This window comes from Carcharodon carcharias, chromosome 12 (assembly GCF_017639515.1).
Source record: "Carcharodon carcharias isolate sCarCar2 chromosome 12, sCarCar2.pri, whole genome shotgun sequence".
NCBI lineage: Eukaryota > Metazoa > Chordata > Chondrichthyes > Lamniformes > Lamnidae > Carcharodon > Carcharodon carcharias.
In genome coordinates this window covers 109,707,274-109,734,986 of record NC_054478.1, presented here as the reverse complement: position 1 = coordinate 109,734,986, position 27,713 = coordinate 109,707,274, and the positions used below count along the sequence as shown (strand labels likewise).

Below are 27,713 nucleotides of genomic sequence, written 5' to 3'. Positions count from 1 at the left end.
TTCCCTTGCCTAACAAGAATCTATCTACCTCTGCCTAAAAATATTCAATGACCTTGCCTCCACCATCCTCTGAGGCAGAGATTCCAAAGTTGTACAACTCTGAGAGAAAAAATTTCACCTGTCTCTGTCCTAAAAGGGTGACCCCTAATTTTAGAACAGTGCCCACTAGTTCTGGACTCACCCACAAGAGGAAACATCCTTTCGACGTCCACCTTGTCAAGGCTGTTCAGGATCTTGTATACTTCAATCAAATCACCCCTCACTCTTCTGAACTCCAGTGGAAACAAGCCCAGTCTGTCCAACCTTCTGAGACAATCCACTCATTCCAGGTATCAATCTAGTAAACTTCCTCTGAACTGCCTCCAATGTATTTACATCCTTCCTTAAATAAGGAGACCATATCTGTAGACAACATTCAAGGTGTGGTCTCATCAATGCCCTGTATAACCAAAGCACAACATTCTTACTTTTATAAAAGCAAAAAACTGCAGATGCTGGAAATCCAAAACAAAAAGAAAAATACCTGGAAAAGCTCAGCAGGTCTGGCAGCATCTGCAGAGAGGAACGCAGTTAACATTTCGAGCCCGGAAGACTCTTCAACAGAAATAAGTAAAAATAGAAAAGAGGTGAAATATAAGCTGGTTTAAGGGGGGTGGGAGTGGGACAGATAGAGCTGGATAGAGGGCCAGTGATAGGTGGAGATTACCAAAAGATGTCATAGACAAAAGGACAAAGAGGTGTTGAAGGTGGTGATATTATCTAAGGAATGTGCTAATATAGGGTAGCAAGCAGGACAAGCAAGGTACAGATAGCCCTAGTGGGGGTGGGGTGAAGGGAAGGGATCAAAATAGGCTAAAAGGTAGAGATAAAACAATGGATGGAAATAGGTGGGAAAAGAAAAGTCTATATAAATTATTGGGGAAAGAAAAGAGGGATCGGAAAGCGGGTGGGGATGGAGCAGAGAGTTCATGATCTAAAATTGTTGAGCTCAAAGGTGCCTAGTCGGAAGATGAGGTGCTGTTCCTCCAGTTTACGTTGGAACAATGCAGCAGGCCAAGGACAGACATGTGGGCATGAGAGCAGGGTAGTGTTGAAATGGCAAGCGACAGGGAGGTCTGGGTAATGCTTGCAGACAGACCGAAGGTGTTCTGCAAAGTGGTCACCCAGTCTGCATTTGGTCTCTCCAATGTAGAGGAAACCGCATTGGGAGCAACGAATGCAGTGTACTAAATTGAGGGAAGTGCAATTGAAATGCTGCTTCACTTGAAAGGAGTGTTTGGGCCCTTGGACGGTGAGGAGAGGGGAAGTAAAGGGGCAGGTGTTTCACCTTCTGCGCTTGCATGGGAAGTTGCCTTGGGAGGGGGTTGAGTTGTAGGGGGTGATAGAGGAGTGGACCAGGGTGACCCGGAGGGAATGGTCCCTGCTGAATGCTGCCAACGGGGGGTGGGGGGTGAAGGGAAGTTGTGTTGGTGGTGGCATCATGCTGGAGTTGGTGGAAATGGCGGAGGATGATCCTTTGAATGCGTAGGCTGGTGGGGTGATAAGTGAAGACAAGGGGGACCCTATCATGTTTCTGGGAGGGAGAGGAAGGTGTGAGGGCGGATGCGCGGGAAATAGGCTGAACACGATTGAGGGCCATGTTGAGGGGTGGAAAACCTTGGTTAAGGAAGAAGGAAGACATGTCAGAGGAACTGTTTTTGAAAATGGCATCATCTGAACAGATGCAACGGAGGCGAAGGAACTGAGAGAATGGGATGGAGTCCTTACAGGAAGCGGGGTGTGAGGAGCTGTAGTCAAGGTAGCTGTGGGAGTCGGTAGGTTTGTAATGAATGTTGGTGGACAGTCTATCACCAGAAATTGAGACAGAGAGGTCAAGGAAGGGAAAGGAAGTGTCAGAGATGGACCATGTGAAAATGATGGAGGGGTGGAAATTGAAAGCAAAATTAATAAATTTTTCCAGGTCCAGACGAGAGCATGAAGCAGCACCAAAGCAATCATCGCTGTACCGGAGGAAGAGTTGTGGGAGGGGGCCTGAATAGGACTGGAACAAGGAATGTTCTACATACCCCATAAAGAGACGGGCATAATTGAGGCCCATGCGGGTATCCATAGTCACACCTTTTATTTGGAGGAAGTAAGAGGAGTTGAAGGAGAAATTGTTCAGTGTGAGAACAAGTTCAGCCAGACAGAGGAGAGTAGTGGTGGATGGGGATTGTTCGGGCATCTGTTCGAGGAAGAAGCGGAGAGCCATCAGACCATCCCGATGGGGGATGGAGGTGTAGAGGCATTGGACGTCATGGTGAAGAGGAGGCGGTTGGGACCAGGGAACTGAAAATTGTTGATATGATGGAGGCTGTCAGAGGAATCACGGATGTAGGTGGGAAGGGACTGGACAAGGGGAGAGTGAATGGAGTCAAGATAACAAGAAATGAGTTCAGTGGGGCAGGAATAGGCTTGCACAATCGGTCTGCCGGGACAGTCCTGTTTGTGGATTTTGGGTAGGAGGTAGAAGCGGGCCATCCGAGGTTGGGGGACTATGAGGTTGGAAGCTGTGGAAGGAAGATTTCCAGAGGAGATGAAGTCAGTAACGGTGCTGGAAACAATGGTTTGATGTTCAGTGGTGGGGTCATGGTCCAGGGGGAGGTAGGAGGAAGTGTCTGCGAGTTGAGGCTCAGCCTCTGCGAGGTAGAGGTCAGTGTGCCAGACAACAACAGCACCACCCTTGTCAGCAGGTTTGATGACAATGTCAGGGTTGGACCTGAGAGAACAGAGTGCAGCAAGTTTAGAGAGAGATAGGTTAGAGTGGGTGAGAGGAGCAGAGAAATTGAGACAACTAATGTCATGCCGACAGTTCTCAATGAAAAGATCAAGAGAAGGTAAGAATGCAGAGGGAGGGGTCCAGGTAGAGGGAGAATATTGGAGGCGGGTAAAAGGATCCATTGAACGGGGAGAGGACTCCTGCCCAAAGAAGTGAGCACGGAGATGAAGGCGGCGGAAGAAGAGTTCAGCATTGTGCCGAGCCCGAAATTCATTGAGATGAGGGCGCAAGGAATTTTTACTTTTATGTTCAGTCCCTCTCATAATAAAGGATAGCATTCCATTAGCTGCCTTAATTACTTGCTGTACCTGCATAGTAACTTTTGTGACTCATGCTAGAACACCTGGATCCCTCTGCACCTCAGAATTATGCAACCATTCTCCATATAAGTAATACTCTGCTTTTTTGTTCTTCCTGCCAAAGTGAAAACTTCATATTTTCCCACATTAAACTTCATTTGCTAGATCTTTGCCCTCTCACTCAACCTATCTATATCCATCTGCAACCTCCTCATGTCCTCTTCACAACATGCTTTCCTACCTATCTTTGTGTCATCTACAAATTTAGCTACCATGTCTTCACTCCCCTCATTGAAGTCATTGATGTAAATCAAAAAAAGCTGAGGCCTTAGCACATCCTGCCTATCGAAAAAGACCCATTTATGCATACTCTCTGCTTTCTGCCAGCCAGCCAATCTTCTATCCGCCCTACACCAGGCACTTTTATTTTCTGCAATAACCTTTGATGTGGCACCTTATCAAATGCTTTCTGAAAATCCAAGTCCAGCACATTTACAGGTTCCCCTTTATCCACCACATGTTACTCCTTAAAAAACTGCAATAAATTGGTTAAACATGATTTTCCTTTCACAAAACCATGCTGACTCTTCCCGATTCCTTGAGTTCTTCTAAGTGCCCAGCAATAACTCCCTCAATGATCGATTCTAACAACTTCCCCACAACAGACGTCAAGCTAACTGGCCTATAGTTTCCTGTTTTCTATCTCCCTCCCTTCTTGAATAGAGGGGTTATATTTGCTACTTTCCAGTCTGATATAACCTTTCCAGAATCTAGTGAATTTTGGAAAATTAACACCAGCGCATCGGTACCTCATTAGCCACCTCTTTTAAGACCCTAGGATTTAGTCCATCGGGACCTGGAGACTTGCCAGCCTGCAGCTCCATCAATTTTCTCAGTACCGTTTCCCTTGTGATTTCAGTTTCATTAAGTTCCTCTCTTCTTTTTAACTCCTGATTTGGGCTTTTACAGGAATGCTTTTTGTATCCTCTATAGCAAACATAGAAGCAAAATATTTGTTCATTTCTTCCGCCATTTCCTTATTATCTACTATTAACGCCCCATTGTCACTCTAGAGGGCCAACGCTCACTTTACTCACTCTTTCCTTTTTTAAGTACCTGTAGAAACTCTTGCTATCCGATTTTACATTTCTAGCTAGCTTCCTCTCATACTCTTAATTTCTTTCTCCTAGTTGACCTTTTAGTCATACTCTATTGTTCTTTATTTTTTGACCAATCATCTGTTCTGCCACTCATGTTTGGGGAGTTGTATGCTTTTTCCTTAAGTTTGATATTTTCTTAACTTTTTTAGTTAACCACGGATGGTGGGTCCTCCCGGTAGAATTTTTCTTTATAATAGGAATGTACTTATTCTGAATACTCTGAAATATCCCCATAAATACCTGCTACTGCTTCTCTGTTGATCTATACTCTAGCCTAGTTTCCCAGTTCACTTCAGCTAGCTCAGTTTTCATCCCCACATAGTTGCCCTTATTTAAGTTCAAAATGCTAGTCTTAGACTCACTCTTCTTCCTTTCAAACTGGGTGTAAGATTCAATCATATTGTGGTCACTGCTACCTAGGGGTGCCTTTATTCTGAGGCCATTAATTAATCCTGTCACATTATGCAATATCAAATCTAATATAACCTGCTCTCTTGTTGGCTCCAGAACGTGCTACTCTAAGAAACTATCTCGAAAGCATTCTAAGAACTTCTCATCCAGACTACCACTGCCAATCTGATTTTTCCAGTTTATGTGTAGATTAAAATCACCCATGATTGTTGTTGTACCTTTATCATAAGCACACAATCTTTTCTCTTGAATACTTTGTCCTACACTTTGGCTACTGTTAGGGGGTCTGTAGACCACTCCCACTGATGACTTTGTTCCTCTACTATTCCTCATCTTCACCCAAACCATTCTACGTCCTGATCTCCTGAACCAAGGTCATCTCTAACTACTGCACCAATGCTCCCTTTGATGAACATTGCTACCCCTCCACCTTTACCTAGCTTCCTATTCTTTTTGAATGTCATGTACCCCTCAATATTAAGGACCCAATCTTTGTCGACCTGCAGCCGTGTCTCCATAGTTGCAATCAGATCTTACTTATTTACTTCAATGTGGGCCATCAATTGTTATGAATGCTACGTGCATTCAGATAGAGAACCTTCAGTTTTGTTACCTTTGTAACATCTAGTCCTGACTGTTGATGTATTCTTAGGTTTTTTATCTCTGACCCTTTCTGCCATTCTCTGACCCTCATTTCTCATATTACTATTTCGGTCTCCTGTCTTGACTTTATACCTTGAATTTCTACCTCCACCCAAGCTTGATCCCTTACCCGCCTTGTTTGCTTTAAAGCCCTCTGTACTTTCCTATTTATGCAATTTGCGAAGACACTCATTCCAGCAAGGTTCAGGTGTAAACCGTTCCAATGGTACAGCCCCCACTTTCCCCAGCACTATTGCCAGTGCCCTACAAACAGGAACCCACTTCTTCCACACCAGCCTTTGAATTTAAAGTACTTAACCAGATAGGGACCCTGAAAATTGGTAGGCAACATGGAGTAGCATTGCAGATTAAGAATAAAACACAAAATGCTGGAAAACTCAGCAGGTCTGGCAGCATACGTTGAGAGAGAAACAGAGTTAACCTTTCCAGCCTAATATGACTCTTCTTCTGAACTTTGGTTCAGTATATTATACTGGGATATATTTTTACTAAATTGCATTTATTCACTTGCTTTTTTGTTTTTTTTCTAGGAAACATTTGATAGAGCAAAAGCATGGGTAAAAGAGTTACAGAGACAAGCCAGCCCTAATATAGTGATAGCCTTGGCTGGCAACAAAGCTGATCTGGCAGATAAACGAATGGTTGAGTATGAGGTAATGATTAATAACAATGTATATTTATACAACACCCCTTGCCTAGAATGTCACAGATTCTTTACAGGGAACATTTGAAGATTCGACCGGAGGCAAGAAAGGTTTTAGGATAGTGGGGTGTGAGCACTTTGAAATTCAGGCCTGGAGGGCCATAAACCTGGACAAGGATAATGGGTGTGTGAAATGTTCAATTAGTGGATGTAGACTGCACAGATTTATATGAAAGGCGGAGGACAGCAAGCTGTCAAGCAGAACATTGGCGTTATCCTGGTCAGCTATGTTTTATCATTACTGTTATAACATTTTGGCTAAAGAATTGGTGGGGAGGTGGTAGTGTGTAGAGAATCATGGAGTGCTGTAACTGCTTAATTCTCCGTTGTGTATATAAATAATGTACTGTCACTTCTATTTCTATAGTTTTGAAAAAATAAAATGACGTTATACAAATATATCTTCAAAACAGGCAAACCTAATGTGGACTATTGACTCATTCTTGCAGTTTAGTTAATTCCATTTATTGCTGAGGTTATAGTAGTTCAGTTGCTTCAAACTACATTTAAAAGAGCAGCATGAAGCCAAAGGTTTCCAGATGGCAGAAACTTGTCTCCTGGAACTTTTCCTCAGTGAAGGATTCAGATCAGGAGGTCAAAGAGAACACCGACCAGTTGTCCACTGTGCAAAGCATAGCTGAAAGCTTTCTTGATTGCACTGATGGAAGACTTCTCCTTGATTCCTGTAATATAATGAATTCTCTAGAAATCAGATTCAGAAGGAGATTCTTGATACTAAATCATTAATGAAGCTACTATCAGACTTTTGATGTTTTCCATCAGAATGACAGAGAGCCTTAGCGCTTAAAATCACTCCCACCTTTCCTCTCTTGTGACATTAGAATTTTACAATCCAGTAACAACATGAATGAAGAGTGTGATTATACAGATAAGTGTACAGAAATCTGGCTTCATAATTAGGATTGCAGCGCATTCGGTGCGCTGTAACTCCTCATTAATGCCATTTTAAACCTTCTAGGATAATCAATGCCCTGTAATCTAGCAAGAGTTAAGTCAAAGCACATTACACTAATGATGATGATATAAATGGTCTGAGATTATGTCTATGCGAAAGTGTCCCGACTCTTTTTAGTTTTAAAAAAAATGTTGGTTATCAGAACTCCAGATTTTATTTCACAAACATAATTTTAACTACATAAGTTTAGCATTCATGTTATCACTGCAGCTACGCCAAGAACTTTGTAAATCTAAGACTCCCGTGTGAGAGTTTAACAGCAATGTGCACAAAAAATGTGCAAGTGGGAAGGATGAAGATGTTTATGATTGATATTTGGCCTAGGCACATAACTCTTAAATTTATTGTCAAAGCCTAAAATGTTCTTCTCCAGGAAGCCAGTTGGTAAAGGATAGAACTGAAGCTAATCTCTATACACTTTTATACTTATCTACAGAATTATATATTACAAGTATATACTCCCTAGTCTAATAAATAGTATCAGTCTTTGTCCAATTGTAGGGTCTCAAGTGATTCGCCAGTTAATATCTGCTACTTGCATGCAATTAAGCAAAATCCAATCAAAAATTAAGACATACAAAGCAGCGAGAACTAGTGGTAGGCCAGAGGATTGGGAATTTTTTAGGAACCAGCAGCAGATGACTAAAAAGCTAATGAAGGAGAAAGTTGATTATGAAAGTAAATTGGCAAGAAATGTAAAAACAAACAGCAAGAGCTTCTACAGATATATATAAAAAATAGATAAAGTGAGCATGGGATCATTGGAGGATGTGACTGGAGAATTGACAATGGGGAACAGAGAAATGGTACATAATTTAAACCAATATTTTGCATCGGTGGAGGACATTATAAACATCCCAAGGACATCAGATAAGCAAGGAGCTAATGGGAGGAAAGATCTTGTAGCAGTCTCTATCACAAGGGACAAAGTATTTGACAAACTAATGGGACTAAAGGCAGACAAGTCATCAGGACCTGATGTCCTGCATCCAAGGGTTTTAAAGGAAGCGGCTGTAGCGATAGTGGAGGCATTGGTCGAAATATTCCAAAACACTCTGGATTCTGGGAGGGTCCCAGTGGATTGGAAAACCGCTAATGTGACACCCCTATTCAAAAAGGGAGGGAGACAAAAAGCAGGAAACTAAAGGCAAGTCAGCCTAACATCTGTCATTGGGAAAGTGCTAGAGTCCATTATTAAGAAGAAATAGGACATTTAGAAAAATTTAACACAATCAAACAGAGTCAACATGGTTTTGTGAAAGGGAGATCATGTTTGACAAATTTGCTGGAGTTCTTTGAGGATATAACAACCAGAGTTCATAAAGGGGAGCCGGTAGATGTAGTGTTTTATGGATTTCCAGAATGCATTCCGTAAGGTGCCACATAAAAGGTTATTGCCCATGGTATTGGCGGTAATGCATTAGCAAGGATTGAGGAATGGTTAACGCACAGAAGACGAGAGTCTGGATTAATGCGTCTTTTTCAGGTTGGAAAGACGTAACTAGTGGAGTGCCACAAGGATCGGTCCTAGGCCTCAATTATTTACTATCTGCATTAATGACTTGGAGGAGGGGGCAGAGTGTAATGCATCCAAATTTGCTGATGATACAAAAATAGGTGAGAGGGCATGTTGTGATGAGGACATAAGAAAGGGGTTATAGATAGGTTGAGTGAGTGGGAGAAAACTTGGCAGATGAAGTTTAATGTAGGAAAGTGTGAGGTCATGCACTTTGGTAGGAAGAATCAAAAGGCAGGTTATTATTTAAATGGAGAGAGACTCCAAAAAAGTGCAGCACAGAGGGATCTGGGTTTTTCTTGTGCATGAAACATAAAGTTAGCATGCAGGTGCAGCAAGTAATTAAGACAAATGGAATTTTGGCCTGTATTGCTAGGGGATTTGAGTTTATAAACAGGGAAGTCTTGTTATAACTGTACAGGGTGTCGGTAAGGCCACACCTGGAGTACTGTGTACAGTTTTGGTCCCCGTATTTAAGAAAGGATATATTGGCATTGGAGGCAGTTCAAAAGAGATTCACTGGGCTGATTCCTGGGATGATGAGATTGACTTATCAAGAATGGCTGAACAGGTTAGGCCTTTATTCATTGGAATTTAGAAGAATGAGGAATGATCTTATTGAAACGTACAAAGTTCTGAGGAGGCTTGACAGCGTAGATGTTGAGAAGATGTTTGCACTAGTGGGGGAATCTCGAACTAGGGAACATAGTTACAGAATAAGAGGGCACTCATTTAAAACTGAGTTGCAAAGGAATTTCTTCTCTCTGAGGCTAGTGAATGTCTGGAATTCTCTACCCCAGAGAGCTGTAGAGGCTAGATCACTGAAAGTATATAAAGATGAGGTAGGTAGATTTTTGAAATATCAGGGAATTGAGGGTTATGAGGAACTGGCACGAAAGAGGAGTTGAGGCCTGGGGCAGATCAGCCCTGATCTTATTGAATGGCAGGACGGGTTTGAGGGGCCGAATGGCCTATTCCTATTTCTTATGTTCTTATTAATTTAAAACTAACAGGTTTCCTTCCCTCTTTAAATAAAAATTAGAGTTAATATCTACTACCAAAATTTCAAAACAAATTAAACTAAAAACTTCCATATTCCATATAAAGTACTATATTGCAACATGCCCCTCCTGTAGGACCCTAACAATTTCTTTGAGCATGCATTTCTTTTTATAAGACGATCAGACAGTCGATGACTTGCACCCACCCATTTAATTTGAGATTTCCTTTGTTTCAAGCCAGCAAAGTCAATCTGTAACCTTTTCTCACTTGCACTTTTCATAAGAGTGTACATTATCTCAAAATGAACAATTATCGAATCTAATATTCAATGGGTATATTATCTTCAGTATGTCCATTGTAAAAAATCTCACTTAAAATATTTGACATAGAATTGCAAGCCCACAAGAACCAATGGCCCAAATTTTCCGGTCTCTGGATCGCCAGAGTCTGGACTTTACCCTCCCCGTGACATGCTTTGGAATTCTTCTAAGGTCCCAATGCACTGAGTTTGTGAGTGTTGCCCGGGAAGTTTGAACTTCCGATGGGCAATTGCCCAGCTCCCCAGAACCCTCTGAAAAAGTCTTCAATTCTAAGTCAGAGTTGGAGACTTCGGACAGTTCCAACTTACTCACCTGAATTGTTACCCGACAGAAAATACCTAGTCCAACTCCTCGGTAACTGTACACCTGACCCCCAATCATTCAGACTGTCCACCCTCTTCACCCCCTGCCACCCAGCCCGACCCGAGTCACTTGTCTCACTGCTGACGTGACCTGACCCGACTTCCCCGAACCCCTCCAAACCGACCTCACCACCCTGCCCACCTGCCCCCCCACCACCCTGCTCCCTTACCCACTTATTTATTCATTGATCCACTCACCCATTTACTCAGGCATTCATACTCTAACACACTGAAAAGCTGTTTAAATGTCCCAGTTTTCCATGTGTTAGTGAACACTACCAGAATATGCTAGTGCCGTAAAAAGACGGTGTGGGTTGTCTTCTCCCGACAATCCAGCACCACGCAGAAGCGGTTAGATTTAAGGTATACTCCACATTTCTGAAGAACCCAGGTTTGGAAGCCCCAGCCAGAAATTTGGAATTCCAACGCAGAAGAGTAGGAGCCAGAACAGCAATCCATTGATTGCTGCTGCTTGGAAGATTCAGGCTATTGCTTCAGCAGCTAAAGCTACAGTAGAATACCCATTAGGAAGATTAGCATGTGAAGCATTGTTAAAAATGTTGAGTTTCATGTCCTTTGGGTCACTTAAGGATGGAAACTTATGTATACCTTTCTCCAGTTTTGATTTTAATATTTTATTTCCCTTTAAAATATTCTCAACTTTAGGGTGTTTCATCACTATACTTAACAGCAATATGTCAAAACTATCTCCTGGCTTAGTCTAAGTGCCTAACCAGTTCGACTGACTAATCAAACTTCGCAATTGCTTTGTATCTTCTTTAGATATAATGTCATCTTCCTATGATGGCCTAGTGAGATTAACTAGGATGGGAGTAATGCTTTCTAAATAGGACTGTTGATTTTAAGTTATTCTAGACCTACTGTACTTAATTTATAAACCAGTGTTGCCCAATAAGATTTCGACATCTGCCAAACTTGTGATGATCAGGTCACCATATTTGCCATATGATGCAAAATATATGCAAACAATAGAGTGAATCTTGTAACAATCTCCTTAAAGTGAACTAGCGTGAGGCACAGGGCTAAAGTTGAGCAATGTTGCAATTGACTGACAACAGTTCTGTCAAAGAATATTTTTAGTAACAGCAACTAATTATTACACAGCATTCAGTTGTGGTGTAGCAGTTAAAATATTTTGACATGTTTTCACTTCCTTCTATAGGGGCTTCTTTACCACATATTTTAATGGAGCTAGGCTACAGTTTTTTAATGTTAAGGATTGATTTTTCGGCAGGATTTTCTACTTACAATGTGTGGCCATGTCAAATGTGTCAGAGTGTGGAACCATATCCTCAGCCGGGATGTAGTGGTAATGTCAGTGGACGAGTGACCCAGAGGCCTGGGCTTATACTGTGGGGGCACAGGTTCAAATCCCATCAGGGCAGCTGGAATTTAAATTCAATTGATAAATCTGGAATTAAAAAGCTAGTCTCGTTAATGGTGACCATGAAACAATTCTTGATTCTCGTAAAAACCCATCTGGTTCACTGGTGTCCTTTAGGGAAGGAAATCTGCTGTCCTTACCTGGTCTGGCCCATGTATGACTCCAGACCCACAGCAATGTGGTTGACTCTTAAATGCTCTCTGAAATGGCCTAACAAGCTACTCAGTTATCTAATAAAAGGAATGAAACCAGACAGACCACTCAGCATTGACCAAGGCACTGGCAACAGCACACCCAGCTCTGTCGACCCTGCAAAGTCCTCCTTATTAACATTTGGGGGCTTGTGCCAGAATTGGGACAGCTGTCCCATAGTCTGGTGAAGCAACAGCCTGACATAGTCATGCTCATGGGATCATAGCTGACAGACAATATTTTTGCACGTCACCACCTCTAGCCTGTCCTGTCAGTGGAAGGTGGAGGCACAATGGTATACAGAGGGAGGGAGTAGCCCTAGGAGACCTCAATATTGGCTCCAGACCCCATGAGGTCAGAAATTGGCAAGGAAATCTGTTGATGCTTATCACCTGCCACCCCCACCCTTCAAGCTGATGAATCAGTACTCCTCCATGTTGAACACCACTTGGCAAAAGCACTGAGAGTGGCAAGGGCACAGCATGTACTCCGGGTGGAGGACTTCAATGCCCATTACAAAGAATGGCTCGGTAGCACCACTACTGACCAACTCCCAGAGGAAATAGCTACGAGATTGAGTCTGCGGCAGGTGGTGAGGGAACCAACAAGAGGGAAAAACCTACTTGAAGCTTGTCCTCACAAATCAAGCTGTTGCAGATGCATCTGTCCCTGACTGTATTGATAGGAGTGACCAGAGCATAGTCCTTGTAGAGATGAAGTCCTGTCTTCACATTGAGGATACACTCCATCGTGTTGTGTGGCACTACCATCGTACTTAACAGGCTAGATTTTGAACAGATCGAGCAACTCAAAAGGAAATCCATGAAGCACTGTGACCATCAGCAACAGCAGAATTGTACACAACTATAATCTGTAACCTCATAGCCTGGCATATCTCCCACTCTACCATTACCATCATGCTGGAGGATTAACCATGGTTCAATGAAGGGTGCAGGAAAGCATGTCAGGAGCAGCACCAGACATACCTAAAAATGAGGTGTCAACCTGGTGAAGCTACAACACAGGACTACTTGTATGCCAAATAGAGTTAGCAACATGCAATTGACAGAGCTAAGCAATTGCGCAACCAACAGATCAGATATAAGCTCTGCAATCCTACCACATCCAACCGTGAATGGTGGTGGACAATTAAACAATTCGTTAGAGGAGCAGGCTCCACAAATATCCCCATCCTCAATGATGGGGTAGCCCAGCACATCAGTGCAAAAGACGAGGCTGAAGCGTTGGCAACCATCTTCAGCCGAAAGTGTCAAGTGGATGATCCACCACCACCTCCTTCTGAGATCTCTGCCAGTCTTCAGCCAATTTGATTCACTCCACGTGATATCGAGAAACAGCTGAAGGCACTGGATACTGCAAAGGCTATGGGCCCTGACAACATTCTGGCAATAGTACTGAAGAGTTGTCCTCTAGAACTACCCTCACTGTTCCAGTACAGCGGCAACACTGGCATCAGCCTGACAATGTGGAAAATTGCCAATGTATGTGCTGTACACAAAAAGCAGGTTAAATTCAACCTGGCCAGTTACAGCCCCATCAGTCTAATCTTGATCATTAGCAAAGTAATGGAATAAATTGTTGGAAGAATGCAATCAAGCAGCACTCCCTCAGAAATAACATGTTCACTGACGCTCAGTTTGGGTTCCGCCAGGGCCATTCAGCCCCTGACCTTATTACAGCCTTAGTCCAAACCTGGAACAAAGAGCTGAACTCTGGAGGTGAGGTGAGAGTGACTGCCCTTGACATCAAGGTAACATTTGACGTATTGTGGCATCAAGGAGCCCTAGCAAAACTGGAGTCAATGTTAGGAGGTTGCGCAGAGGGAACTCTCCACTGGTTGGGATCATACCTAGCACAAAGGAAGATGGTTGTGGTTGTTGGAGGTCAACCTTCTCAGTCCCAAGGCATCAGTGCAGGAATTCCTCAGGTAGTGTTCTAGGCCCAACCATCCTCAGCTACTTCATCAATGACCTTCCATCATAAGGTCAGAAATGGGGATGTTCGCTCATTGTTCGGCACCATTTGCGACTCCTCAGATACTGAAGCGTTCCATGCCCGTAAGTTGCAAGGCCTGGACAACATTCAGGCTTGGGCTGATGTGTGACACAAATGTAACTTGCCACTTAAGTGCCAGGCAACGACCATCTCCAACAAGAGAGAACCCAACCATCTCCTTGACGTTCAATGGCATTACCATTGCTGAATCCAGCACTATCAGCATCCTGGGGGTTAGCATTTATCAGAAACTGAACTGGACCAGCCATATAAATAATATGGCTACAAGAGCAGGTCAGAGACTGGGAATTCTGCGATGAGTAAATCACCACCTGATTCCTGTCCACCCTCTGCAAGGCACGTCAGGAGAATGATGGAATACTCTGCACTTGCCTGGATGAGTACAGCTCCAACAACACTCAAGAAGCTGAACACCATTCAGGACAAAGCAGCCCACTTGATTGGCACCACATCTACCACCTTCAACATTTACCTCCTCCACCACTGACACATAGCGGCAACAGTGTTTGCCATCTACAATTGCATGCAGCAACTCATCAAGGCTCCTTTGACAGCACCTTCCAAACTTGCGATCTCTCCAGCAAAGACAAGGACAGCAGATACATGGGAACCCCACCACCTGCAAGTTCCACTGAAAGCCACACACCATTCTGATGTGGAACTATATCATTGTTCCTTCACTGCTGCTGCTTCAAAATCTTGCAACTCCATTCCTAACGGCACTGGATTTACCTACACTACATGGACTACTTGCAAGAAGGCAGCTCACCATCACTTACTCGAGGGCAATCAGAGATGGGCAATAAATGCTGGCCTAGCCAGCGAGACCCTTATCCCGTGAAAGAATGAAAAAAATCGTTGAATTAGCTGCTGCAAGTCATAACATCCAATTGATTAAAATCTCTCATCTGGACAACACTGATCTAAACCAATATATTTAAAAGCTCCATAAGTCTGTCTGAGATGGTCTTACATAGTTTCTCAGAGCTCTCTGATTTTTTTTCCTTGATGAAAGCCTATCTCCCTGAAGGCAAGGCATTCAGGTGTCAGAAAATTTGAACTAATTGGTAGTACCTTCTGGAGCAGGAGGACTACTGTACAGCACAGAAGGCAAATGGGAATTTTGCCCATAAATTTAGTGGTGAGATTATATCCTCCAACTCTGGAGTGAAATCTTTGCATGAACCGGCCACGCCAAGGCATTTGTCCACTTGCAGTCTGATTGATTGGTTAAAATTTTATGCATCATTTAATCCATCACCACTTGATTTGTTTCGTAGGGTCCATTGCTGAAAGGACTTTAAACTATGATGGTCATGGCCATGTTCTTGTTTTCACATATCTCTAAAGTCATGATTGGTAAATTCTCTTCTATTATTAATCAGATTCTTCGCTGGTGGCAATGTCTGGTCTTTTTCCATTTCTCCATGATTTTGTCTATGACAACTCGTTTGACCTTACTAAATGTTGTTGTAAAAAAAAACTAAATCTGGTTACCAGGTCTACAAAATTTAGAATGAAAATATTGCTGTCTTTGTCCCTTACTGTTCATTGCCATGGACCTACTACTTTCATTAGCCTCTCTTCTCTTCATCAGCCACACTTGCATCTTTTAGCAGGATTTTTAGTTTTTGACAAGTAGGGTGAAACTGCTTATGTAATTTTAAGTTATTTTGCTTTTTATCTTTGACTCTTATTACCTGATGCCATTAATAATTGTCTAACACTCTAAGGAGAAACACCAGGGGCTGAATCTTCAGCTCGGCGAGCAGGGGCGGGCTTGCTCGCTGAGGTGTAAAATGACACGTGGTGACTTTGGGCGTGTGTCACAGTGTGTCATTCAGACGTTCAGTTCGGTGCACGCGCACCCGAGTCGTCTGCGTACCCACTAAACTGTCAAAGGCCTATTAAGGCCATTTAACGCAATTAAAACAACAAACTGAGCTGCCTGTCCAACCTTAAGGTTGGCGGGCAGGCGAAGAACCCAAGTAGCCTTTGCATTTTTCATGGAACCTCATCCACAGGCAGGATGAGGTTTCATGAATGATTTTAAATTTTGACAAAAGTTTTTATTGAAATTGATGCATGTGTCCCAGCTCATGTGACAGTTTCACATGAGGGATGTGTCATAACTTTCTCGCCACTTTATTAAACTTTTTGGACTTAAAAGTATTCTGCCTCAGGGAAATTTCAGCCTTCTTTCATGCGCGAAAGAGTGCACTCCCAACTCTGGCAACCGCGCCCCCCCCCCCCCCTGCCCAGACAGGGAGTGCACAGCGCTTCTGGGTGTGTGTCACACTGGGTGGGCCTTAATTGGCCCTCCCATGTGAAATGGCAGCAAGGACCTGATCAGGGGTGCCGATTGAGCCTGGGCCTGTGCCCGCTTCTGCTCCGTCCGCCCGAGAGGCAGAAAATTCTGCCCCAGGTTTTGTTAAGGGGCTACAATAATGCCCTGATAGTGCATCTGCAGTTTGTCCAGACTTTTCAGAACACTTGTCTTATGCTCCAAGTCAAATTTCATTTGTGCTTTCTTCACCAAAGTTTTATCCAACGCTATTGGTATCTCAGAATAACCTGGAAAAACTCAGCAGGTCTGGCAGCATCGGCGGAGAAGAAAAGAGTTGACGTTTCGAGTCCTCATGACCCTTCGACAGAACTGTCGAAGGGTCACGAGGACTCGAAACGTCAACTCTTTTCTTCTCCGCCAATGCTGCCACACCTGCTGAGTTTTTCCAGGTAATTCTGTTTTTGTTTTTGTTTTGGATTTCCAGCATCCGCAGTTTTTTTGTTTTTATAGCTATTGGTATCTCACTAGAGACTGCATCAGTATTTATAAAATGACTTATTCCAGCTATTTAACATGGAATTACAACTCTTTATTGATCTCAATGTTTTGTCATCACCAAATCTAAAGTAAGTATTTTGTATTCCTTAACCTCACATCAATCCTCTCTACTTGGTGAATCAAGTTAACATTTTAATCTATCTAATCCACATACTGTTGAAGTGCAATCTGTCTAGCACTACCTGTTCAGGGCTAACACATTGATTACAGGGCTGAAACACTTTGTGATCAGTATAATTTGTTCGGATTCATCATTATCTTCATCCTCTTCCCTGTAAATCTCTTTGTTTCGTTTAGAGGACTCTGCCTCTCTACTTTTTGAAGTCCATTGTATAATGATACTTCATGTCCAACCAGAAGCAAAAATTAACTGTTCCTTGGGCATTTCAGGGGTTCATTCACCTATTATAGTTTCAATTCTGTCTTCTGCAGTAATAGCTAGACCTGCTAAAAGTGCTTTCATCCTTATTCTACCTGTCCATTGTATTCACGTTTGCATCCAGTATCTGGAACATTTTGAAATATGATACTCATTGAGTCCTCAATTCTTTGTGTCACCACAGAATGTTCCATTCTTTCCACAAAGGCTGAAGGAAATGATTGTTTCTCCAGAAATTTTTTCAAGGCAGCAGACATCTGACCCAACACGGTCTCCATCTCCAAGAACCGAACATTAGTTGGAATGAGGAGCTTGTCCAAATGAGACACCTGAACGTAATCCAGCAATTTAAATGCTAGTACTGATCCAGGAATCCCTAAATTGAATTATGTCATTCCTTTATACAATCTATTAAAAAGTTCATGATATATCCCTCTGAAATCTAACAGTGTGACATGCCTCATCGGCATTTAGTCAATCATCATCCTTGTAAATTTCGTCCAAGAGCTTGAATAGAAGCTCCAAAGCTGCTTCACTATCCATCTGAAGGGTATCCAGCTTGAAAAATGCTTCCTTCGGATTTTACTTCTTGTAAGAAGTGACAACGCCAAGGCTATACCTTTGTTTCCTCTTTGGTAGCAACATGACTATGTCCACTTCATTCTTTCACTGGGCATATGGCTCAGACTCAATGGCTACAAGGATTTTAGTTTTCTAAGTGACTTTTTTTCTTAACTTCCAACCTTCACCTTTAAGCATCCATTTTTTGCTGCCATGTTCTAATTCATAAACCAGTTGATGAAGGATTGAACTGGATCAGCCTTTACACACTTTTATTTACAGAATTACACGCTACAAACAGATGCCTAAATTAAAACCAGTTTATAGGAGCTTAGATGAATCCTCAGTCAATGTCCATCACCTGCATACAATTAAGCACAATCTACAATTAACATGAAATATGTATTTCCTTTGTTTTTTTTTCAGGAAGCACAAGCATATGCAGAAGACTGTGGTCTGCTCTTCATGGAAACATCAGCTAAGACAGCAATGAATGTCAATGATATATTTCTCGCAATAGGTACAGTGTTTTGGATTGTAATGTTTTCATTCATTTAGATCTGGATTAAGAATGAGCAAAATCTGCATGCAAGTTGGTTAGTTTAAAACACAGAACCTGCCTTAGTTTGTTTGGCAAGAGAATAATGTGATTTCTTGAATTCCACTGCAGTGCAAGTCCTTCATGGGATCCTTTGCATTGTTCCATCATAATGGACTTTAAACACACAATTTTATTAGTGGTTCACCCCTCTAGATCATCAAGCCTCACCACAGTTGGGAGCTGACCACGAACTCTGCTGTGGAAAAACAGTGGAAGCGGAAGGAGGAAGGGCAGAACTCTGGCTTGAGAACCCCTTTCCTCAGAGCAACTTGTCTCACTTTGCCCAAAGACTTGTGGCTCCAGGTTTGCCTGGCTGAGTCACCTGAGGACACATGAAGCCTGGCAGACATAATCTTCGTTTCGAACAACTGATGATGATAACGATGTGCATTGATATGCCATATGGCTTTATACAAGCAGAAACAAAACATCTTTACAAATTACAGTTTTATTTCAGATTTCCAGCATCTGTAATGTTTTGTATTTGTTTTACAGTTTTATAAGTTTGATTTTAAAGACTTGGAAAGTGATAGACTTTATAATGTTTCTATAATTGGAGTCAGAGCTGTTCACAGCAGTGATGGGGCCATCCAGGCCATCATGCCCACCATCTTGAGCAATCCAAAACTAATCCCACTGCGATGTGCTTTCTCCATTGCCTTTTATCTTCCTTTGCTTCAAATGTTTGTTAACTTTTCCCTTAAAAGAAGCAAGATTCATGTCTCAGCCACTCCCTGTGACGAGATATCGAGATATTCTAGGCTCCTCTGTTTAAAAAAAAAAATTCTCTTAAACCCAGTGTCCCATCCCTGACATCATACTAGTGAATCTGCACTGTATACTTTGTGGATTTAATTTCCTTTCTATAATGGGGTGCTGAAAATTACATGCAATCCTCTCTTTATGGCTTAACCAACATTTTGTGTACATATAAATAAACATAACATTCTACTGGCCTTTAGTTATGGGTTTATTTACATGCGCTTGTTTCAGGGAATTATGTGTTTAAACATCTAGGTCTCTGTTCATCCACACCCTTCAATGTCTTTCCATTAGATGTATAATCCATTTTTTTCCCTCCGTAATATATTATCTACACACATCCACAAAAGGTACATCAATCTCCATCTCCTTCCTGCTCATTTTACTAATCTGTCTGTCCCTGAAGTCCATTACAATCTTCTCCACTGTTTGTGGACGCTACTTTTCTGTGAAGAAATTTCAATTTTGTATTTTCTTTACCCAAGCTCAGATCATTGATATGTAATGCAGCAATACCAGATCCTAGAAGTTTTGGAACACTCGCTTATCCTCATATTTTTGCTTCCTGCCCACCAAACAAGTTTCCGTTTGTGCTGACACTTCCTCTTCTGTCATACAAATTTTATTTTTCTATCATGGTTATTAAAATAAGTAAGACAAAAAAAATGCCTTTAGGCAAAACCCTTAGCTTTAAGTCCCTTAGCATCCTGAGTGCAAGTATTTTCAATTGCTTTTCACCAGGCTTGGGACCATGGCTACAAAGATGGAAGTACTATAAGTGATGTATGGTTGATGGACGATGTATGTATTGTCATTCTGCCCCTTCAAACATCTCTCTTACAGTTCGTGTTCACATAAAAAAAGTCAAAATATAAAATGTTGAATCCAATCCAACACTTCAAACCAGAGCCACACTTTGCTTGGTTAAATCAGATGCTACTTTGTATAACTTGTACTCATATTATTTCACTCATAGTTACTTGTCATACTGTAATTTGTTGAGATTTTACAGTAGCTGGCAATATAGGTTGGGGGAGGGGAACTCTACTCTGTTTTATTAGTTGAATTGAAATTTACTAACCGGGTTAACTCTGAAGATTACAATGGAGTTTGTATATTATGGTTTTACAAAATCGTCAGAAAATTTGTTGGTCAAGATGACACCACCAGTTGAATTCAGTGCAAAGGTACCCATCTCCTTTTCTGGCTCAGTACTGTAATCATAGAATCACAGTGCAGAAGGGGCCCTTCGGCCCATCGAGTCTGCACTGACACATGAGAAACACTTGACCTCCCGACCTAATCCCATTTACCAGCACTTGGTCTATAGCCTTGAATGTTATGACGTGACAAGTGCTCATCCAGGTTCTTTTTAAAGGGTGTGAGGCAACCCGCCTCCACCACCCTCCCAGGCAGCGCATTCCAGACCGTCACCACCCTCTGGGTAAAAAAGTTTTTCCTCATATTCCTCCTAAACCTCCTGCCCCTCACCTTGAACTTGTGTCCCCTTGTGACCGACCCTTCAACTAAGGAGAACAGCTGCTCCCTATCCACCCTGTCCATGCCCCTCATAATCTTGTACACCTCGAGCAGGTCGCCCCCTCAGTCTTCTCTGTTCCAACAAAAACAACCCAAGTCTATCCAACCTCTCTTCATAACTTAAATGTTTCATCCCAAGCAACATCCTGGTGAATCTCCTCTGCACACCCTCCGGTGCAATCACATTCTTCCTTAATGTGGCGACCAGAACTGCACGCACTACTCCAGCTGTGGCCTCACCAAGGTTCTATACAACTCCAACATGACCTCCCTACTTTTGTAATCTATGCCTCGATTGATAAAGGCAAGTGTCCCACATGCCTTTTTCACCACCCCACTGACATGCCCCTCCGCCTTCAAAGATCTATGGATGCTGCCAAGGTCCCTTTGTTCCTCAGAACTTCCTAGTGTCATGCTGTTCATTGAATTCTTCCTTGTCAAATTATTCTTTCCAAAGTGTATCACCTCACACTTTTCAGGGTTAAATTCCATCTGCCACTTATCTGCATATCTTCCTGCAGCCCAAGACACTCAACCTCACTGTTAACCACCTGGCCAATCTTTGTGTCATCTGCAAACTTGCTAATCCTACCCCTGTTTGAGTTCTATATGAAGTGACCTTTGACAGTCTGAATTAAATTCCAAAAGCATAGCATTCTAGCAAAGAGAAGGGCTTTGTGTGCTGTATATGTGATGCATCATTTGAGATTGTTTGCTGGCACTGAGTGCAAATATTCTTCATTAGTGCACACAGTGTCTCACAAAAAAAAATTGATTTCAAAGGAGATAATGTCTCTACATAAGTTTTAACTTTCAAAATCCAGTTTTTGCTATCAGGAAAAAGCTCTTTTTAGACATTGAACAAGGGGAAATATGTGCAAAATTTATGCTACATGGGGAAGTCAGCTCAGTGTTTATATAGTTAGGACCAAAATATTATAATGTATGAATAGCAGCCTATTATTATGCCAAAATACTATTGGTACTAAGGACTAAATAAGATTAATCATTTCTAACATAAGCAATAAAGCAACACATGAATGTAGAAAGGAATGATAACCCTACCCTCACAACATCAATCTGTCCTTGAATATGTATGCTGCTTTAATTTTTATATGAAAATATACTGAGACCCTCTGCAGCAAATTAAGTGCTGTGTAAGTTAAGCGTATACAGCATGCTTTGGGGACAAACCTTTCAAAGTAAGCTATTTTACCATGTTACTAATTGTATTTTGTTGTTTCCCCACAGCTAAGAAAATGCCAAAAAATGACCCTCAAAATCCAGCAACAGCTGCCAGAAATCGAGGGGTAAATCTTCAGGAAACGAATCAGCAGAGCCAAAGGAGCTGCTGTGGCAATTAACAGTATTTGGGCCTCGAACAACATGAACAATAGAAAATGTGGATTTGGAGATTCTGTTTCCTTTTTATATTATTAGCGCACATTGCTGTGCTAATTCCTTTTATTCTCTTCCATTTTGGACTACTGCATGAGTCATTCTTCACATGGTTGACTACAGGTCTCTTCTGCTTTTATCAGGCACCTGTAAAAAGTAAATGATGTAAATAACGTGGCAAATCATTATGTAAAGGTTAGCTATCCCTTTTCACCAGATTCAATGAAGGCTTTCTCTGTAAATCAAACTTTGTTGAGGGAAAATATTCTCCCACTCTTTCCCATTCTCCTAGTCAATCCATTATCATTTCTTCCTCTCAACTAATTTTATTATAATTTCATGTACAATAAGCATACAGAATTTGCCTAATTTGCTGATACTCTGAAATACAAAATCTCTTTCTATGAATGCATTTTCTCAATTTCACATGTAGGTTTAGCTTGCGGGTAGGGAAGGTATTTTAAAGTGTAAAATAATACAGCTTTGAAAAGCTTTCAACAGTTGCTTATGAAAATCTTTAAGAACAATATTGTGGTAGTTCTGTTTACTTGGCCACAATATTTTAGAAGCTCAACACTGCTTTTCTGCTGTTTTAGTTTGAAACCCTATTAGTGTCTCAACCACAGTGAAATCCTATTAATTCAAGAAAAGGAAGGTTGCTTAGAACAAGGCTTGTCTATAACGCAAGTGGCAGTGCCCTTCTTCATTTATCTTCCACATATCATGGCCATGCCAAAGGAAGCTATTGGGATAAATTGTTACGGTTGCCTGTTTTATTTATTTTAGTGCTATTGATTACATTTTGCTTTTCACATATATATACAAAACATACCCATGTATATCTTTCTTCCTATACATCAGTAGGGGAGAGAATGCTCTACTGAAAGTGTGCTTTGTATGTCTATTCTCGATTAGTAAATTTTGAATGAATAATAGATATTCTTGTATAGAGTAAGGGAAAAAAAAGTCACATCCAAGTTTCCAAATCTGTATTACTTGCAGGAAATCCTTTCTTTTAGCAAACTGTTGTGACAGATCATAAAAATGGGGTGCAGCATTGTTAAAGTTGACAGTCTGAAGTGATGCTGTTCTTTTGGTCAAATCTTAAAATGCATGTAAAGTTGCCCTAAAAGTCTTGCCTTTCCTAAGCCCACTTCAAAAGGAAACTTGTTGTTTTAGTTCAGAAGATATTCTCGGCAGTACAAATCTCCCTGAAGTCTGCATCAGGCACTTAATTCTAGGAGTCCAGGAAATTACACAGAAGTGTAGTAATGTCAATGCCCTTTTATTGACCAAATAGATTGCCATGGAGGGCAGGGACCACCAAATATTTTGGCATGGAGGCTGGGACCACCCTAGATAGCCTAATTGCACTGGGAAATTATACCATTTATGAACAATTTATTGCCATTGAGCCGCATGACTTAAAAACAGAGCCTGTTGAGCAGTTTGTAGGGAGAACAGCAAGACAAATATAAACAGTCAGAAGACACAAGAAGCTTTGATACCATACAGTTGAGTGTTGGGATTTCATTTTGGCCAGTTATCCTAAAACAATGAGGATTGCCAACAAAGGGCAGGCAAAATTTTGGAGCCTATGAAGAAGGTAAGAAGCATTGATTTACTCTCTTGAGATTACTGTGTAGTATCAACACCTTCTGGGGGCAAGGATTTTATGCAGTTAAACAGACTACAATAGAAGCTGTATCACGAATGATGGCATCTTTGTTGCAAATAGCCTTTGTTCTATAGTTGCATCCTTATTACCATCTTCTGGGCCCATCAGAGTACGTTGTACTAATACTTAATGGCTCTGGTGTTGCCTCACAGAACCACACCATATTAACTTTTGCAGATGTCAATAATCTTATATCTCTTAGGAATGTTAGGCCACTCAGCTCCTCAAGCCTTCTTCACCATTCAGTTTGATCATAGCTGATCTGTACTTCAACTCCATTTATTTGTCTTGCTTCATGCTCATTAATACACTTACACAATGAAAATCATTAGATTTCAATCTTGGTCTTGAAAGTTTTAATTACCTCTGAATCCAAAGCCTTTTGGAGAGAGAATTCCAAATTTCTACTGTCCTTTTTGTGAATAAATGCTTCTTGGTTTTGCTGCTGAATGGTCTTGTTCGAATTTTAAAGAATTGTCCTCTTGTTCTTGATTCCCACACCGGAGGAAACACTATTTTTATATCTTCCCTTAAATACTGTGATCAGTTCACCTTTCAGGCGTCTATACGGAATTTAATGCTTCTAATAAATTAGGAAGATGAAGGAATTGTTAATGCCTTAGTAAACATGTCATAAAGCAGTTCAACCAAACCATACCCTGGTAGCAATTGGACCTAGCATCCCAGATAGGCTAAGGATGCTGTCAAAATAATACCCTGTTGGAACTGCATGAGTTTGGGGACACCAGATCAGAACAGAATAGAGATTGACTGACTGCAATGGACCAATGATTAAATAGCCCCTTGGCTTAATTTTCAGATTTGTGTATGGAGATTGCCTACTTCGTTGAGATGCTCATTTACTTCTGCCTGTGGAACTGCACCCTAGTATTGCCTTAGGAGTAGAAAAAGGAAACTAGTTGGAGTGGGGAAATACAAGAAGCACTGTATGCTGAAATAAACTGTGATATTAAGGTAAACTTGGTGCATGATGGAAGTTTCATGAAGAGACATGCATGACTTTTCTCCTTTTCAGCTATCCACTGCATCACCCTATCTCCTCTCTCCCCCCCCCCCAAATCTCAATCAGTTTGGTTTGTCTTATTTTATCCATGGGATGTGGAAGATGAACACAGAGGTCAAAGTGCAAGTGGAATTGAATGATGTGCCTTTCTGAATCAAATCAAGGCCTGGTGTAAAGACATGCATCTTTTACATTTTTCTGTGTGCAATTATCATTTGAATGTGTTTTACTCTAATGGGTAGATTTCACAAATTTGCTGCCCCAGAGTTGAACTTTTCTTGTTGGTAGTGCATATTGGGAATTCTGGCAAATAATTCAACCGGCCCCAGGTACTTTTTCATCCCTAATGGAGTATCCATTATTGGTGATGCTGATTTTCATGCTGAATTCCTAGATTGTGGTCTGATGGGTGAGGTTTGTACCAGGAGTGTAGAGTTGTTTAATTTTTACATGTGTAGTCAATTTCATTAGTCAGCTGCTAAATGCAATTGTTTGTTAGTGAGTCGGGGGAGGATGACCTCCCAGTGAGACATAAGACATGTTTCCTTCCACATCAAAGAATATAAGGAATGAAAGCAGATTTAGAACCACTTTTTTCATAAAGAAGAATGGCATAAAAGAGACTGTCTGGAATAGGGAATAATTGAAAGGAGGTGAGATTTGCTAAACATTTAACACATCATTAAATATTTCCAAGTTTGAAAATGCTGTTACAGTATTAGTTTAAGTTGTGTTTAAAGAAAGACTTAAGCTTTGGAATGTATGTGATTGATTTTATTTAATGTTACTTTTTTCTTCTCTTGCTGGGACATATGCCTCTTGCAACTGAAAGTGTGATGGGTACCCCTCTGTTGCTCTCCAACTCCCCATGCAGGTTGGGTAGAGTGAATCGAATGAAACCTAGGGCCTCACTACTGTGAATGCAGCAGATTGATGTTCCAGTATATGGAATACCAGACGTGGCTTTACTTATGCTGGATACGTATTCACACCAGTATAAAACTTTTGTCACGGTACCGCTAATGCACTCTGCTTTGTTCCTCAATAATTCTGTTTGTAATATTCTTTAAAAAGTGGTAATATTACTTCCGATTGTTTGCATTATTGATATTTCATTTTTCTTCCCCACATCAAATGCATTTTTAAAAATGGAACTTTATCCTCATTTAAGGGATTATATGTAATGGTGATGAGTTTTGAGAACAGTGTGTGGCTTAGCATCGTCTTTTCCAGAATTGCGAAACAAAAAGAGTACTATCCAAATCAGATTATACTCAAATCAGATACTATTCCTTCTTCAAAAAAATCCTAAACAGTAACATTTGTTCATTGCTTGAAAAAAACAGTAATTTTAATACAATGGTGACTTAACCCAAAGGCCTTACACTTGTATTTTGCAGTAAAACAAAAAGACAACATAAATCCGACTAATGAAAACAGAACATGAGCATTTGGCAAAACTGCTGTGCTATCCAAACTTGACTGAGCTGTTTAAAAGTACTTTCCCTGGTTTGTGCTGTGATCTGATCTCAGCCATACCTGTAATTGGGCACTCCTGTGTACCTTGGCACCCCTGTGCTTAGGAGGCTTATGATTCCTAATGCTGAGAAGAGGGCATGCTGTGGACATTGGGTGAGGGCAAGGGATTGGACTCTGCTCTGGTGCACTGCATGGTCAAATGCCAGAGTATTGCCCTATTCATAAAATTGTAGCCAAGCATCAGAAAAGGAGGTATAAAATTGGGGAGAAGGAAATATTTTCCCTTGCCCAGTTTTCAAAGGCAAAGTTAATTTGGAACACTTGTTGTTCCATTTTTTCTTGCACAAATGGAGGATAGATATGTTAGAACTGTTATCCCCTGTTCTAATGAAAACCTTTGCTGTAACTAGAGTACAGTTTGAAAATAAGCACTATATAAAATACACACTAATACTCTTGAGTTCAATAGAAGTGGATGTAACTTTGTAAAGAGGTTTTTAGTTGTCTAATTTTATTGCAATAAACGCAGATAAACAAAATTGTGTGTGGATTGAGGCAACTGTTTACTGATTACTTTAAGATTATATTTAAAAGGTAAATAAACTTGCAAATAATTCATTATCTGCTTAACATATTCATTACTATTGAAGGATGCTGGGTAGAATTGAAGTACCACCACCAAACACATCTTTCCACCCCCCCCCCCCCCCCCCCCCCGGCCTGCCGGCATTCTGTGGGGATCGTTCCCTCTGGGACACCCTGATCCACTCCTCCATCACCCCCTAGACCTCAACCTCCTCCCAAGGCACCTTCCCATACAATCGCAGAAGATACAACACCTGCCCCTTTACTTGCCCCCTCCTTACCATCCAAGGGCCCAAACACTCCTTTCAAGTGAAGCAGCACTTCCCTCGATTTAGTCTGTTGCATTCGCTGCTCCCAATACGGTCTCTACATTGGAGAGACCAAACGCGGATTGTGTGACCGCTTTGCGGAACACCTTCGGTCTGTGCACAAGCATGACCCAGACATTCCTGTCGCTTGCCATTTCAACACACCACCCTGCTCTCATGCCCACATGTCCGTCCTTGGCCTGCAGCAATGTTCCAGTGAAGATCAACACAAACTGCAGGAACAGCACCTCATCTTCCGATTAGGCACTTTACAGCCTTCCGGATTCAACATTAAGTTCAACAACTTCAGACCATGAACTCTCTCCTTCCTCACCCCCTTTTTGATCCCCTCTTTTCTAATAATTTTTTTTATATATTTTTTTTTCCTACCTATTTCTATTATTTTTAAAATTTATTTCCATCCATTGTTTTATCTCTACCTTTTAGCCTATTTCGATCCTTTTCCCCCCCCACCTCCACTAGGGACATTTGTCACTCGCTCATCCTGCTTTCTACTTTTAATGTCACCATTAGCACATCCTTTAGCTAATATTACTACCTTCAACACCCCTTTGTCCTTTTGTTTATGACATCTTTGGCAATCTCTCCTTTACCTCCACCTATCACTGGCCCTCTTTCCAGCTCCACATGTCCCACTCCCCTTAAACAGCTTATATTTCACCACATTTT

The 27,713-nt window shown here is 41.4% G+C and overlaps 1 protein-coding gene across 2 annotated transcripts in view; it reads left to right on the top strand.

Annotated features, from left to right (window-relative positions):
• rab5b (RAB5B, member RAS oncogene family) overlaps positions 1 to 26,669 on the top strand; it is a 72,568-nt gene extending 45,899 nt beyond the window's left edge. For both annotated transcript variants that reach the window (XM_041200571.1, XM_041200572.1), the window contains 3 exons: positions 5,882 to 6,004; positions 18,076 to 18,169; positions 21,803 to 26,669. In XM_041200571.1, the coding sequence (XP_041056505.1) occupies positions 5,882 to 6,004; positions 18,076 to 18,169; positions 21,803 to 21,915 (330 nt within the window). In that variant the 3' untranslated portion in view covers positions 21,916 to 26,669. The remainder of the gene's footprint in view (positions 1 to 5,881; positions 6,005 to 18,075; positions 18,170 to 21,802) is intronic.
• Positions 26,670 to 27,713: the final 1,044 nt, after the last annotated feature.